At 37.9% G+C, this 17,365-nt stretch overlaps 1 protein-coding gene across 3 annotated transcripts in view; it reads left to right on the plus strand.

The window, feature by feature from the left end:
- The window catches only part of LOC127556797 (zinc finger protein 850-like), a 92,764-nt gene that overhangs the window by 67,744 nt on the left and 7,655 nt on the right, over positions 1 to 17,365 (plus strand). Inside the window, exons 1-2 of one of the 3 annotated variants that reach the window (XM_051990228.1) lie at positions 9,488 to 10,379; positions 17,161 to 17,312. The exons of the other annotated variants lie outside the window; for them this stretch is intronic. Of the exons in view, the coding sequence (XP_051846188.1) occupies positions 17,280 to 17,312 (33 nt within the window). The 5' untranslated portion in view covers positions 9,488 to 10,379; positions 17,161 to 17,279. Of the gene's footprint in view, positions 1 to 9,487; positions 10,380 to 17,160; positions 17,313 to 17,365 lie in introns of those variants that run through there. 3 annotated transcript variants of the gene reach the window in all.

A 17,365-nucleotide genomic window follows, 5' to 3' on the forward strand; every position in this document is an offset into this window, starting at 1 on the left:
CACTTAGTTTTAAATTGATTGTTTTCTAAAGAAAATATCATATCATTTGTAAAAAGGGAAAATTTAAATTCCTCTTTGAATGTGCTATTTCCTCAATTTCTTTTGCTTCTTTTATTGTTACAGGTAGTATCTTTAGCACCATATCAAATAATAGCATCAATAATAAAAATGTTGGTTTTATTCTGATTTCATAGAAATGACTTTAGTTTATCCTCTTTACATAAAATATTTGCTCTTGGTTTTAGATATGTGCTATTTACCATATTAATAATGTCTATTTATTTCTAAGTTTTCCAGTAGTTTGAAAATTATTTTCAGTTCATTGAACAAAATATTTTCATAATATAGTACAAGAAAAAAAAACATAACGGCACATGGAACAGCAAATTTACCATGTACTATTTTCTAAAAATATACAATGTTATCATGTACATTTCCTCGCTGCCTTTTTTTTTCTTTCCTCACACTCCAAATCTAGAGATGACTACTATTAATCACAACTACCTACATACAATCACACACACACACACACACACACACACACACAAACACACACTTCTATTTATCCGTTTCTTTGGATGAAGATAGTATCTTTCTTCATATATCTTTTATTTTTAATTTGTGTATTTACAATAACCAAAATGACTTAGTTACTAAGATCTTCTCAAAATAATATTGCTGTTACTGTGCACATTGTTCTCTCAGTTCTGCTTAGTTTTCTCTTTGTGCACATTGTTCTCTCAGTTCTGCTTAGTTTTCTCTTCTTGATTTTGTGCAAATTTTTCAATGTATAAGATCATTGAGCTCATCATTTCATATAGTACAGTATTATTCCATTATACTCATATACCATAACTTGTAACCATTCTGCAATTGAAAGGCATCTCTGCAATTTCCAGTTTTTTGCTATAAGAAAGAGAGCTACATAAACATTCCATTCACAGTCAATGTTTCTTTTTGTTTAACTGTTTACTTTTTTTTTTAAATAAATTTTCTTCTTTTTAATTTAAGTTGTCTTTTTTATTGGTGTGTTGGGCAAAACATTTGCAAATAATTTCCTTGATTTCTTCTTCACTTGCTGTGAATTCTCTTTCAGTTATGATACTGGTAATTTGATTTACTTCTTCTTTTAATGTTAATTTTTATTTATAATTTTAATTTTTTATTTAATATTTTCCCAGTTCTTTTCACAACAAAATTTTTTAAACATTTGTTTTAAAAAATTTTGAATAATAAGTTCTCTTTCTTATCTCCATCCATAATTAAGAAACCACATGTGAAATTATGCAAAACATTTCCATAGAAGTCAAGTTGTGAAGAAAATATAGATTTTCCACCAAAATGAAAATAAAAATTCTCAAAATTTTTTCCCCTAAGAGTATCTTCTTCCTCATTTCCCATAGCAAATAATATTCCATCACAGAGACCACAGTTTTTTAAGCCATTCACCAATTGATTGTATCCCCTCAATTTCTCAGGAGGTACTATGAATATTTTTTGTATGTATAGGTCACTTTAATTTTTTAAAAAATTCTCTTTTCTTAGTCATATTTAGTAATGATATTGTTAGGTCAAAGGATATACATATATTTGTACCTCTTTGGCATAAATAATATCTTTAGATCATTTGTCAATTTATTTTTTTTTCTTTTAAAACAAATTTCTTTACAACATTATCCCTTGCACTTACTTCTGTTCCGACTTTTTCCCTCACTCCCTCCACTCCCTCCTCCAGATGGCAAGCAGTCCTATACATGTTAAATATGTATATCCTAGATACAATATATGTGTGCAGAACCAAACAGTTCTCTTGTTGCACAGGAAGAATTTGTCTCAGAAGGTAAAAATAACCCGGGAAGAAAAACAAAAATACAAGCAGTTTACATTCATTTCCCAGTGTTCTTTCTTTGGGTATAGCTGCTTCTGTCCATCATTGAGCAATTGAAACTGAGTTAGATCTCTTTGTCGAAGAAATCCACTTCTGTCAGAATACATCCTCATACAGTATCATTGTTGAAGTATATAATGATCTCCTGGTTCTGCTCATTTCACTTAGCATAAGTTCATGTAAGTCTCTCCAAGATGCTCTGTATTCATCCTGATAGTCATTTAAACTATGAGTGAATCAAAGAAGAAATTAGAGAAATAATTAACAATGATGAAAAACCAAGTGATAGTGATAAAAAATATATAGCAAAATTTTTGGCATGCAGTTAAATCAGTCCTCAGGGAGAACTAATAATCTTACAATCATACATTAACAAAATACAAAAAGAAATGAACAATGAATTGAACATGAATTTTAAAAAATAGAAAATGAACAAATAAATTTAAAAAGCACAAAAAGCAGTTATAAAAAGTAGAGAAAAAATAGAGAAATTGAAAAAAAGACTACAATCTGCTTTTTGAAAAGATTAACAAAATTGATAAATGTTTAGCTAATCTGATTAAAACAAAGAGAAGAAAATTAAATTAATAAAATAGCAAATGGAGTGAAATCACAACAAAACCAAAAGAATAAAAAGAATAATTAGAACAAATTATACACAGGCCTATCCTAGTAAAACTGAAAACAGAAGGGAAATAGAAGAATCCCTTCAAAAATATAAAAAAAGAAAATGGAGGTTTGGGGAGGAATTCATTAATGGAAAATGGGGATTTTGGGAATATAGGGATATTCAAAAGTGAGAAGGGAGCTGAGGCTGATGGCTAAGTCTAGAAGGTCTGAAACAATTCAATTCAGTTGTCTCCGTTTTCATTTTTCAAGTATACTTTCTATAATTTTCAAGATGCCCTTTTGGTATTTATTTTTGGTGCATTTATTCTGGTCTTGCTAATTTTATAGCTGTATTTTGTTAGGAAATGAATTCTTCTTTTTCTTTTTTTTTTTTTTTTAGTTGAAGCTTTTTATTTTCAAAACATATGCAAGGATAATTTTTCACTATTGACTCTTGCAAAAACTTGTATTCTAATGCCCTCCTTCTTCTCCCCTTTGTCTCCCTTACATAGCAAGTAATCCAGTATATGTATAATTGTATTTTAAGTTCACCAATCCCATCTTTTTCCATTTTCCTAATGCATATTTCTAAGATGTCACTTTTTCAGTGAGGAATGATTTAACTTCATCTGGGAAATTCAGGTAAGATGTATAATTGTTGTCTTATACATAGTTATTATTGTTATGCTTTTACCCAGTTGTCATTCAGTTTGTTAATATTATGTTTCTATTTAAGTTCATGTTTTTTGTATGTGTTATCTTCCATGTTTTATCACATTATAGTCTATAAAGGATGTGATTGTGTACTCTTCTGATATTTATTGATATTATTCTGTGGCTATAGCATACTAGGTGAAAACCTATAGCAGCCGTGTCATATATTACAAATATATGTCTCTTTTCCGGTGGAAATGTTATTTTTAAAACATATTTTATTTTTTACTCCAATTACATGAAAAAACAATATTTTTAAATATTAAAAAGTGTGTTTCAAATTTGAAAAATTCCTTCCCTCCTTCCTCACTTTGAGATGATTAGCAATTAATGATACAAGTCACATGAGTATAATTATGTAAAACATTTCCAAGGTAGTAATTTTTTGTAAAAAGACTCAAATAAAAATAAAGAAAGGAAGGAAGGAAGGAAAAAAAGGAAGGAAAGAAGGAAGGAAAAATTAGTATGCTTCAATCAGTATTCAGACAAGATTAATTCTTTTTCTGGAGGTGTAAAAATTTTTTTCCATCATTAGTCCTTTGGGATTGTCTGGGATCATTGTGTTGTTGGGAATAAAGTCATCCATATTTTTTTTTTTTGTACAATATAGTTTTTACTACATACAATGTTTCATGAATTCATGAAATATGAATATGAATTAATTATGTCAGGCCAGATTAATCTTTCTAGATCTTTCTGAAATATCACTCATTTTTTATAGCCCAACAATATCCATTATCATCATATGCTGATGTTGTGCAACAGTTTCTTTCTTTCTTTCTTTCTTTCTTTTTTTAGATTTGACCAAGGCCTTTAATATTTTTAGTCAGAAGGGCTCGTGAAAAATTATGTCAAAATTTGACATAAGTGCCCAGAGAAGTTCACCAGTATTGTTCCTCAGTATGGCGTGCTTACTGTTCTGGACAATGGACAATGCTCTTTAGCTTTCGCAGTCAACAGTGGAATGAAAAAAAGGCTGTTTGCTTGCTCCTAGGCTTTTTAGCCTGACTTTTTCAAACTCCTCCAAGGAGGACAAACATAGCATCAAAGTCAGTAAATTCTTCTGGTAATTCTGATAAATACTTCAACTTGAAAAAGCACCAAGTCAAAATTAAAGAGAGTATTGATGCCTGATTTTTTGTTTGCAGATGATTGTGCTCAGTGCAGCCTCTGAAGGTGAGATGCAACAAAGGATGGATCAGTTCTCTGCTGCTCCTGCTAATTTTGGCCCAACAATTAACACCAAGAAAACCCAGGTTCTCCATCAGCCAGCACCACACCAGGCATCTGTGGAACTTTGGTTGCACCAAATGAAGAAGTTCTGAATGCTGTGGATGAGTTCACTTATGTTGTCTGTATACTTTCCATGGAAGTCACATTGATAATGAGGTTGACTTGTGGATTGCCAGAGATATTTCGTGAAGCTCCAAAGGAAAATGGGGGAGAGGAGAAGTATTAGACTGACTACCAAACAGAAAGCCTACAGAGCCCTTGTCCTGACTTCATGGTTGTACGCCTGGGAAACCTGGACAGTCCACCAACACCATGCTGGGAAACTGAATTGTTTCCATATAAATTTTCTTTGAAAGATTTTGAAGATCTCCTGGCAGGATAAAGGACCAAACACTAAGGTCCTTTCTTGAACTAAATTGTCACACACTCAAAATCTATTGCAGAGAGCAGAACTACAATGAGCTGACCACATTGTTTGAATGCCAAAGTTCACTTGCCAGAAAGATAGTTTTATAGAGAACTCAGACAGGGCAAGTGATCTGGCCACAAGGTGGTCAGAAAAAGCAATACAAAGACATCCTCAAGATCTCTCTGAAGAACTTTGTATGAAATGGGAGACACTGGCATGCCCAGCATGGCAAACCCTTCTTAGGGAAGATGCTGTGCTCTATGAGCAAAGCAGAAGAGACATTCATGACTATTCCAGTTCCCCAGGCTTCATAGTCTTCATAGTTTATGGAGTGAAATGGGGAAAATGTTCTACACTCTTCAGAATTCCTACTCCTCTCACAAGAACAAGGACTGAGATCCTTGTCTTGACTTCTCATGGGCTCCTGTCTTTTTTAACTTTTCTCCTAGGTCAAAGGAGATTTCTTCCTGAAATCCCATCTGGCTTTGTTTTCTTGGCATTCCTGTCTTCAGGCTCTCCAGATTCTCCTTAAAACAATATCTGCAACTCCCTAAACTAATCTATTTATTTAGTGCTATACCAATCAGACTCCCAAGAAACTGTTTTAATAACCTAGAAAAAATAACAACAATATTCAACTCAAAAGGTTGAGAATTTCAAGGGAAATAATGAAAAAAAAAATCAAATGAAGGTGGCCAAGCTGTACCTGATCTAAAACTATATTATAAAGCAGCAGTCACCAAAACCATTTGGTAGTGACTAAGAAATAGATTAGTTGATCAGAAAATAACTTAGGCTCACAAGACAAAATAGTCAATAACTATAGCAATCTAGTGTTTGACAAACCCAAAGATCCCAACTTTTGGCATAAGAATTCATTATTTGACAAAAACTGCTGAGATAACTGGAAATTAGTGCGGCAGAAATTAGGCATGGACCCACACTTAACACCATATACCAAGATAAGATCAAAATGGGTCCATGATTTAGGCATAAAAAACGAGATTATAAATAAATTAGAGGAACATAGGATAGTTTACCTCTCAAACTTGTGGAGGAGGAAAGAATTTGTGACCAAAGAAAAACTAGAGATCATTATTGATCACAAAATAGAAAATTTTGATTACATCAAATTAAAAAGCCTTTGTACAAACAAAACTAATGCAGACAAGATTAGAAGGAAAGCAACAAACTGGAGAAATATTTTTATAGTTAAAGGTTCTGATAAAGGCCTCATTTCCAAAATATAGAGAGAATTGACTCTAATTTATAAGAAATCAAGCCATTCTCCAATTGAGAAATGGATATGAACAATTTTCAGATGATGAAATTGAAACTATCTCCATTCATATGACTGTTCCAAATCACTATTTTCAGAGAAATGCAAATTAAGACAATTCTGAAATACCACTACATACCTGTCGGATTGACTAAGATGATAGGAAAAAAATAATGCACAATATTGGAGGGTATGTGGGAAAATTGGGACATTGATGCATCGTTGGTGGAATTGTGAAAGAATCCAACCATTCTGGAGAGCTATTTGAAATTATGCCCAAAAGTTGTCAAACTGTGCATACCCTTTGATCCAGCAGTGTTTCTATTGGGCTTATATCCCAAAGAGATACTACAGAAGGGAAAGAGACCTGCATATGCCAAAATGTTTGTGGCAGCCCTGTTTGTAGTGGCTAGAAAATGAATGGATGCCCATCAATTGGAGAATGGTTGTGTAAATTGTGGTATATGATTGTTATGGAATATTATTGTTCTGTATGAAATGACCAGCAGGATGAATACAGACAGTCTTGGAAAGACTTACATGAACTGATGCTGAGTGAAATGAGCAGAACCAAGAGATCAGTATATATACTTCAACAACGATACTGTATGAGGATGATGGAAGTGGATATCTTCAACAAGGAGAAGATCTAATTCAGTTCCAATTAATTAATGATGGACTGCTACACTCAGAGGAGGAACACTGGGAAATGAGTGTAATTTTTGTTTTTCTGTCCAGATTATTTTTACCTTCTGAATCCAATTCTCCCTGTGCAACAAGAGAACTGTTTGGTTCTGCACACATGCATTGTATCTAGGATATACTATAACATATTTAACATGTATAAGACTGCCTGCCATCTAGGGCAGGGGGTGGAGAGAGGGAAGGGAAAAATCAGAACAAAAGTGGATGCAAGGGATAATGTTGTAAAAAAAAAATCACCCTTGCATATGTACTATTAATAAAAAGTTATAATAATAATAAAAAAGAAAAAACTGTTAAAAAAAAACAGTATCTGCAGTTAGAAATACCTGTGGTTATTTTAAAACATGCTATAAAGTATATCTCTGAGGTCTTGAAAACAGGAATCCCAAATCTGAGATGTGAAAATTTGTTACCATTCTAAGTCCCAAATACATTGTAACAGGAGACCCATCCAAAGACTGGATAATTTGGGTGTCCATTCACCAATAAATTCCAATTCCCCCTCTTTCAATAAGTGGCTCAAAGTCCTCTGGGAGCAGGGGGTGGGTAATCTCATCTGAAACTACTTCTTGTTGAGAATGAGTATAGATTTGAGTCACTTTCAGAGTCCCATCTTTTTATGGAGAGGTGGCAAGTTGCAAATTCATCTGGTCGTGGTGCTTTTTTCTTAGGAATTCATTTATATCTTGTTCAATTTCTTTTTTTTTTTTTTCTAATATGTCTCTATTTAGACATTGTATTTCCTCTTCTACTAATCTTGGTATTTTACAATTTTGTAAATATTCTTCCATTTCATTTAAATTGTTAAATTTACTAGCATAAAATTTGGCAAAATAATTCTTTATGTTATCTTTGATTTCATCATAGTGATATGTGCACCCTTTTAATTTTTGATTCTAATGATTTGGTTTTTTTCTCTACATTTTCCCAATCAAATTAAACAATGATTCATCTATTTAAATTTTTTAATAATTATACTTTGTGAAGTTTCCTCCATCTTATTATTACTATTGTTCTTTGCCTTTTTTACCCTATGTCTTTACCTTATCTCTCCCCCTTGCTCCCCTAGGAGTTCCTCTCTCATCTTCTCCCCAACACTTTCTAAAAGTTCTGCTGCTTTCCTTTCCCCAGTTTTCCACCTCTCTAGAACCTCAGAACACACTTTTAGATTTCCAGGCTTTTTCCCCTTTAACTCTGAGGAGAGCAATGTTTCAACATTTCCAACATATCCCACCTTCGGTGTCAGTTCATTCTTTCACACCCAAATTTACAAGGTGATTGCTCCATTTTATCCTTTTCTAACCACTTTTATTTTTTTTTAGAATCACTCCATCATACACAACTCAGCCTTCACCTTTCTTTCAAACTTCTCAGTAATGATGACAGCTTGAAGAATTCTGACAGCATTTCCATATATAAGCAAACTTAGGGTGTTTGGAGTCAATTTCTTCCAAGTTTACCATGTCCCCAACATAATATTTGTGGTGCTAATATGTATTGTCTACTTATTCTTCCGGGCTCCTTTCTGACCTAAGACTAAGACCTAAGAGGAAATGTCCAGGCTATTCTTATTGCTCTTTCTTGGTGTAATGAGTTTTGAAATTTCCCAGGATATCAAAAAAAGCCAAAACCAAAACCAAAAACAATCAAACAAACAAAATAAACCTTCTGCTAGGGTCCTTCAGTCTTTCAGTGCTCTGTAGATGGTCTCATTTCCTCTCCTCTTTCCCATTGTGGTTCTCAAAATCCTGACTTCTGTTTGTACTTCTATGGATTTCCCCCATGTGGGGTTTCAAAAGAATAATGATGCATTCAGTCTCTTTAAGCTAGCTAGAAAACATATATTGGTCCAGACTGAGAGAACTTCAAGGTCCTTTTTTGTATGAAAGTCTGGTTTTCTGCCACAGGCATTAGGCTGGACTGGAGGCTGGATCTGAAACTTCACTCTAGGATCAGAACCCTACAGTTGCTACTTGTGTTGAATGTATTTCTTGCTTAATACCCAGTTTAGGGTCTAGCATCTTCTCCTCCCTCCCCTCCCCGATAGCCTTTTGACACCTGGAAAGCCCCCACTTTGGACCTGCCTCATTTCTGGATGTTGGTGGAAAGCCCAACCTCAGAATCTTGGGAGACCACTAGTGAGTCAGTCTGACCCTTAACAGGAACCTTTCAGTGTTCCTGATACCCTTGTGAACATTTTTTCTTTGAAACTAATTTAGAAGCTTTGGGGAAATGGGATTTGGGGGTTCCAGCGTATCCCTTTTATAATGGGAGATTTAGCTCAAGGGGCTTTTGGGTGTAGCCCCAAAGTTGGCTCAGATCCGGGTGGGGCTGAGACAGGCCCCAATCTTCTATTGGAATACAAAGGGACCAGGATTTGTGAGTTAAAGAGCAATTACATTAACTAGGATGGGGTGGGAATCTAGAAAGGAATCTTTCCCACAACATTGTGTGCTGTATTTGGAAAATGCTTCAAGCTGAGCACTAAGCTGTTGTTATCTTGCTCCTGCTTTGAACTCTGTTAAGGTAAAACTTTCTAAAGGTTCTGGTTTTTTCTATTTCAGCTCTTGCCTCTACCAGATAAAAATATCACACTCAGAATCATTTTTTAGATTAGTATTTTTAATACTGTGGTTTCCCCAATATAAGAAAAACTAGAACATAACAATAATATAAATAAGGTTTTCGTTTTAAAACATGGAGAAAATTGCCAGTGAAACGACATCAATGCATTTCTGAATTCTCTTCCTTAGAAAAATCTTCATCCTTCTGACCATTTGACTCTCTTGATTTATTTTATTCAGAGTAGAATGGTGTCATTCTGATGCAATTATGCCGAATGGTTATTCCTACAATTCCTGATCATATGATCTCAATGTGAAATTTTTAGTGCTCTCCCAGTAAAGGCTCAAGCATCCCTATTGTTATAATGGGACAAGTCTTTCTTTAAGTGAGTCCTCATTCCAATTTAGATTAGGAGAAAATCCAATCCAATCTGGATTAACACTTGAAGGTAAATAGAATCCCCAGTGTTCCCAAAGTCAAGTTGCAGTCAGGACCTCAAATATGGGACTTTCTGTTTGGCTGCCGCTCAGGATTTATCTAGCCACTCTTTCAGCTCCAGAGAGGAAGGTGTGAGCCCCAAAGCTAGGAATGAGAGTGAGAAAAGGAGGGAGCCTGGGGGGAGGAGGAGAAGTCAAAGCGGAACAGCCGGTGAGTGGTGGATCCAGGTTGAATACGAGCCCTTGGGGTAGAGTATGGAAGTCTGGGAGGAGTCCAGAGCAGACGTTGGGCCTCTCCAGTGGCGAAGACATTTCACGTGATGGAGGCGGGGTTTGGGGCGGGGAAGCAGCTCAGGACCTGACTTCCTGCTCGTGGGCGTCATAGAAGGAGGCGGCTCATTTTGGGAAGTCTCAGTGACTGGCTAATGTGGGAACTCTTGGACCCAGGAGAAATCTCGAGAGAGCTGGCTGGAAACTAGAACTTCTGTACTTGAGCTCTCTCTGCCTCCTGCAAGCCGGCTCTGTAGGTGCAGGTCCCAGGTAAGTCTGTCCACCTCCCGGCATATCTACTCCCCACACCTGCCTAGAACTAAAGAACTGAGAAGGGGGGGGGGGGGGGGAAGGTGGAGAGCTAGTAACATGGTAACCTTCCTCTCTGAATTCAAGAGGGAACAATGTATACTTCACAAAGGAGTTAGAAGCCTTGTGAATATGTAATAAACCTTGGGGATGGAAGGCTGGCTCTGGATGGAAGCTGGGAAAGCCTGAGATCTAGCTTCGGGGAGGGAGTTGGGCAGGTGATGTTTGAGGGCACCTCTGAGTGTTTGAGGTGGGCACCTCTGAGCTTTTGCTAGATCCCTTTGTCTTTGCTAATGGGGGATCATCTGACTTTCAGCAGTACCAGCAACGTGCTGCTCAACCAGACTCAGCTACCGGACAAGCCCTCCCTTCCCAGCCCGCCCTCCCCTTCGCCATCCCTGCTTTTTATATTTCCAGTACTTCACAAACGTCGGAGGTTACTATCCCCGGATTTATCACTGATTCATGTTTTCCCAATTTCAGATCTTGCCCATAAGGGCCCAGGAGTCTTGCCTTGTTCCTGGATCTTGTTTAGAAATGTGCTGGTTCTGCCTTCCGACTTAGGCCCCTAATAGATTCAAGAGTTCTGCCTGTCTTGAGGACTCACTCTGGATCTGCCTCTCCCCCCCCTTTTCCCCCAGGCTCTTGGACTGCTGCCCGATCAGACCCCAGGCCTTGACTCCCTGTGTCCAGGCTCCCTTTAGGGAGGCCAAGCCTAAGCTCTACCCAGGCAACCTCCCCAGCTTCTAGGAAGACCTCAGGGCACAGTCATCCTGCTTTCCGGGGATCTGTATCACCCCGAAGCCTTTTGCCCCTCCAGTGTCTTTGATCTCCTTACCCTGAGCTGTGTCAGAATTTCTCTCTCCTAGATCTTACCTGGGCTCTCCTTTCCTCCTGCTTCCCTTCCCCCTCTCTTAAAGCCCTGAAACTTACCTCCTCCGGTCCCTCCCTCCCTGGGTTAGATCTCAGGCTTCCCCTGGTGCCTCCATCCAGAGCCATCCTTCTATCCCCAGTGTTTGTTATATAATCACAAGGCTTCTAACTCTTTCGTTATGTATACATTGAATATACTCTTGAATTCAGAGAGGAAGGTTACAATGTTACCAGCTCTCCACCTCACTTCCCCTTTCTCAATTCTAATTCTTCCTCTTGCCCAGTTTTTTAATTGTTTCCTTTTATCTTTTCCTGCCCTGTCCCAACCTTTGAAACTACCTACAGTTATACTGATAACATTTTCTCATATAGAAATAGTTGTCCTTAATGAGTGCCATGTGTGAGGGATGTTGAAGACCCTTACCCAAAATGACTACTCAGATCACTCAGTAGAAGGCAGAAAAGTTGTTGATTAAAAACCTCCGGAGGATGAGCCATCCCAAAGTGTAGAGATAAGAAAGAGAAAGCTCTTGGTAGGAGGGCTAAAGTAGTAAAGGTAAATAGCTTTTATACAAGAAATTATATCAAGTAAGAGAGCATTGAGAAGGGGAGGGGGAGGCATCTAATTGGTTGTTGCTCTTTGGAGAGATTGGAATGGAAGATTTCAGGGAAATCTGATTTCTAGGAAACAGAAAATCAGGCCTTCAGGCTTAATCAAGCAGATAGTGGTCCAGCTAATAGACTAAATATCAATAAATCAATAAATCAAATACCAATCAATGTCATCAGCTCAGGTTAAGTAAATATGTTTCTAGCTGGCCAAGGCTCAAGTAAATATGAGAGATATGAGCCTGCACATATTATACAGGTCATAGGGGAAACACAGAAATAATGAAAATAAAATACAGAAAAAGAATTCATACATTCCTGTAAGTTCTTCACTGGATCTCTTTCTATTCCATATACTTGGAATTAGTCTTTAATGTTTTCCTTTTTTCTGGATCTTTTATATTAAATTTTCCATTGAGTTCTGCTCTTTTTGTTACAAATACATGAAAGTTTTTCAGTTTGTCAAATATCTATTTTCCCCCTCATTCCATATTGTATTCCACATTTCTGGGCAAATTATTGAGGATGCAAGTCCAATTCTTTTCTTCTTTGAAATTTAATGTAACCAAATCCATTGTCTTTTAGAGTTGAAGCTGCTGGGTTTTGTGAAATCCTGACTATTTCTGCAGTATAGAAGTTTGTCTTATTTTCTGGTTGGATTGCAGTATTTTCTCCTTAATGTGGGAATTTTGAAATTTTGCTAGGATAATCTTATAAGGTTTTTCCTGTAATCTCTTTGATTGATGAACAGTAGATTTTTTTCTTTTCCCTTTACCTGCTTGTTGTAGAACTTGAGGGCAATTTTCTTTCATAAATTTTTGAAATATTGTATCCAGATTCTTCTTTATAAAAAACAACTTTTAGATAGTCTAACAATTCTTATATTACCTCACTTTGATCTGTTCTCTTTTTCTAATGAGATGTTTCAGATTCTCTTCTATATTTTCTAGTTTAATTATTTTTTGGTGTCTCATAATGTCACTCGATTCCTCTTCTTCAATTCTGTTTTTCAAGAACTTTTTTGTTACCTCTTTCAAATTGATTAACTTTCTTTTCATAATTTCTTGGATTGCTTTCATTTTCTCTCCTAATAGTTCCTTAATCTCTTGATTTTTGAATTTCTTTTTATGTTCTTGCAGGAACTCCTTTTGGGCTTATTGTGTACCTTTAGTGTTACCCTTTGGAATAGGAATGGCTTGTTTTTTAACCTCACTATTTTCTGGATATTAACCATGATCTCCTTTTATACCAAAGTAGCTATTGTGAGGTTCTTTTTCCTCTGCTTATTCATCCTGAATTTTCATTTGGTTTTATTTTATTTTTAGCAGCTTATAACAATGATCATTACTACGTTAAAGCTTGGTTGCTGAGCTCTGGATAATGCTGCCTCCTTACTGTTATATTCTGAATTCTGTTCAGGGGCTCAACTTCAACAGCAGTTCTCACCTAAGTCACATGTAGGATTCCTCAATTACTGTCCCGGAAATGTTTTGCTCCCTAAAGTACTTTCCCAGCAAGTGCTCATTCCTCCTTGTCCACAGCCACTGCCCAGGATAATGTCTGGCCAGCACTGCTAGCCCTTTTGTTTGTGCAAATCCTTTTTAATTCAATATAATCAAAATTATCCATTTTGTATTTGATAATATCCTGTAGCTCTTCTTTGGCCATAAATGCCTTTTTTCTCCACAGATCTGAGAGGCAGACTATCCCTTGTTCTCCTAATTTGTTTATAGTATCATCTGCTATATGTGAATCAAGAACTCATTCTGACCTTATCTCAGTATAGAGTGTTAATCTTGGTCAATGCCTGGTTTCTGCAATGCCCCAAAACAATACAGCATTAAAGAATTTCTTGGGAGCTAATCTGAGACGTGGCATCTAGTCTGCCTTCTAACCAGACGTGCATTTTGTCTACAAAGTCTCTGAAAATTGCTCCTGCAGCCTTTTCTTGAAGTTGTGCATTTAAGGGAACCCTCCACCTGTCAAGGCAACCCCTTCCTTGTTGGACTTTAGAAAGGTCTTCTTATCAAGCATAACTTGGCCCTCTTTGTTCCTAATGCTGCCTGGTGTAAGAAATTTATCCTTATGCTGCCTTCCTTTGGTCCCTCAAATTCCAGGTCAGTTAGTGGGAAAAGAAAGGAAAGGGATAATCTATACATACTTTACTATGTGGCAGGTACTGTATCAAGTATATACATATTTTCTGATTTGAGCCTCACAACATATCTATGGCTTTAAGCCTATCATTTTCCCTATTAATAATTGGGGAAACCGAGGCACACATATATGAAGTCATATGTTCTGGGACACACAACTAGTAACAGTATGAGAATGGATTTGAAATCAACCTTTCTTGATTCTAGTCTCAGGATTCTTAGCACTGCAAGACCAACTATCTCTAATTTCTAATGATGGAATTGTTTAATTTAATTTAATTTAAAATAAATATGGATTGAAGGGGGATCACTGCAATTTCCAGGTGTTTGCTCTCACAAAGAGCCACTTTCAACATCCCATCCAAACAACTGATTGTCCTTCCATCTTATATTTACTCACCATTGTCTTTCTCAAGCCCATTTTTACCTTATTGAATAACATGAAAATCAAAATGTAGAAAGGCTTCTAGGAAGGAATCTAAGAAGTTTATGTTGATGATGATGTTTTATTCTTTTTTTTTTTTTATTAGAGCTTTTTATTGACAGAATATGTGCATGGGTAATTTTTCAACACTGACCCTTGCAATCACTTCTGTTCCAACTTTTCCTTTCCTTCCCTCCACTTCCTCTCCTAGATGGCAGTCTCATACATGGTAAACATGTTAAATACAATATGTGTGTACATATTTGTACAGTTCTCTTGTTGCATAAGAAAAATTGGATCTAGAAAGATAAAAATAACCTGGAAAGAAATACAAAAATGCAAGCAGTCTACACTTATTTCCCAATGTTCTTTCCCTGGGTGTAGCTGGGTCTGTTCAGGTGTTTTATTCTTGAAGTGGACCAGAGATAAAAGGGAGATGTCTTGATTTGTGTTTGAATGGGATGTAAGTGTAGTGCTCTGCCAAGTCCTGTGGCAAGATAAAAGTCCTGTATCCTTCCTCCAACAAAACATCTGGTGATGTAAGCATGGGGGAGGAGGAACTCATGGGAGATAAGATGAGCAGCCTGGTAGGTAAGTGACCAGGTGAAATATATTGTCCTAGAGTGGAGTTTGCAAGCCTGGGAGGAGTCTAGGGCTGGAGAAGAGCCATTCCAATAGCCATTGGCTATGTGATGATGGTCAGGCTGGGGGAGGGGAGGCAGGCAACAGGTCATCACCCTGGATGATTTTAGGAATGAGGTCCCATCCTCTAGGTTTCAAGGACTGGGCTGCTTGGGGCTCTTGAGCCTTAGAGAACATTTCTAGAATAGATTAATGAGAAGCAGGACAGCTTGGGACTGAGATCTTTGGGCATTCTCTTGGATCTGCCATTTTCTACTTACTGCAAACCTTCCCTGCTAGGGTAGGACCCATGTAAGAGCCAGGGCTCCTCACAAGTCCTGCCTTCTGCTGGCTGCCCTTGCATAAGCATTCACACTTCTTATCTGCTCTGATGGTCAGTGACCTCCCCATCTGTCAGAACAATTTCCTTCCAGGTCTGGCTATGTAATGAATTCTTGGCCCCTACCTCTTTTTCAGGTTCCCAAACATTTCACAAATATCGAGTGTTGCCCTCTTCCTCAAGCTTACCATTGGGTCAGGTTTGCCCAAAGGCAGGCTTGCCCATAATAACCCAGGAGTCCCACTTTAAGCTCCCCTTCTGGACCTGGGTGTCCTAGCCCTGCTTCCAGCTCCTGTTTGGGGAATTGATTGTGAATCTTCAGACATGATTTCTTATGAGGTTCCACAGACTCTGCCTTTCTGCCCCCAGGAATCCTCCTTGGTTGCAGGAACTGAAGCCGTTTGCTGGGCCAACTTCTCTGGATCTTGGGCTCCTTCCCAGACATGTGGCTCACTGTTGACACATTGCCTTTCAGGATGTTAAGCCTAAAATGTATCCAAGAGTCTTAGGAACCTTCCCCCATCTTCTGGTTAGATTTCAGGACTCAGCCATCCTGTTTTTCCTGTTTCAACTACTCACCTAAATCACTTCTGGAAACTTAAATTTCTTCTTTTTTACCCAGGCTTCCCAGTTTCCTGCCCCTTCCCTCACCATAGGTTCTGGGAGATGAAACCCAGACTAGATTATCTCCCAGCCTTAGGTTTTGTCTGGTTTTTCCCTGGGGGCTCCATCTCAGAACACTTACCTCCTTACTGGATCTCTCAGTTCAGTTTATTGTCTAGATAATATGTCTGTTGGGGAGAAGGGATTCTGGGAAGACCGAGTATCACTGGCAGGGAAATTTCTGACTTCGGGGACATTGAGCTTCTACATACTCTCATCCCATCTGGGACCTTAAATCCCTCTAGTCTCTTGGGACTCTAGAAAGGTGTGGGAGAGGAAGGTGTCAGAAAAGTAGGAGTAACAGAAGGTGAGGTCATCTTCAAGATTATACCATCCCATCCCAGTCATTTTATTCCCTGTCCCTTCTATCTTGTAAAGTCCTGACTGCTCCTATGGCCAATAGCCCTGGGAACTTTTCCCTCCAAGACATGTTGTTTTTGACTGGGTAAAAGAACATTTTTGGCTTCATTTCTTCCCCAACTTTAATCACTCAATGGGTGTTACCTCCTTCAGACTGAGAGCATAGCTTAAGGTCAAGGTGTCCATCAAGGTCTCCACTGCTTCCAGGGTTATCTCCAGTCATCCTGATCTATATCTGGCCACTGGAGCCAGGGGGCTCTGAAGGAGTGGGTGAGGCTGGTGACTTTGCACCTCACCACCCTCTTCTCCTCTGACCCAATTCAATTAACTAACTTCCCAATCTTGGCTTGATAGGGACCACTGGGCCTCAGTTGTTGATCTGTGCTGGGGCTATGTTCCCTTTTACCCAAGTGAGACAGATTTTTCCTGCATCTTTCTAAATTATCTAAGGCTGGAAAATTTTCTCACGTAGGTGCTGTTACTCCACTCTTAATCGAAAGTTATTTCATAGGAAACTGGAGAGAATTCAGGCAATATCCTGCCTTTTCTCTCCCATTTTGACTCCACCATTTTCATTTTTCAACCTGCCTCTTTCTTTCATCCTCCCTCCCCCTGTTTCTTGGGGTCTCTGCTCTAAGAGCAGGGCCAGGGGCTTAGTAACTCCCCTGGAACCTCACCCTCTGTAATTTCCTGTAGGCTAGCCCCCTGTCCAGGAAAAGAAGGAAACAATATCTGTGCAGATATAATCATCCCACACACACACAGCCTGCAGAGACCAAGGCCTAGCCCAAGCAGGGAGCCTGGAGCCAGAGGGAATGGCCCCTGAGAACCGCACACCCCCACCCCAGGTGAGTGTATTCTGCCCAAAGATGTGGTCAGGATCAGCTCAAGAGGCCATTTT

Source organism: Antechinus flavipes, chromosome 3, assembly GCF_016432865.1.
Source record: "Antechinus flavipes isolate AdamAnt ecotype Samford, QLD, Australia chromosome 3, AdamAnt_v2, whole genome shotgun sequence".
Lineage (NCBI taxonomy): Eukaryota > Metazoa > Chordata > Mammalia > Dasyuromorphia > Dasyuridae > Antechinus > Antechinus flavipes.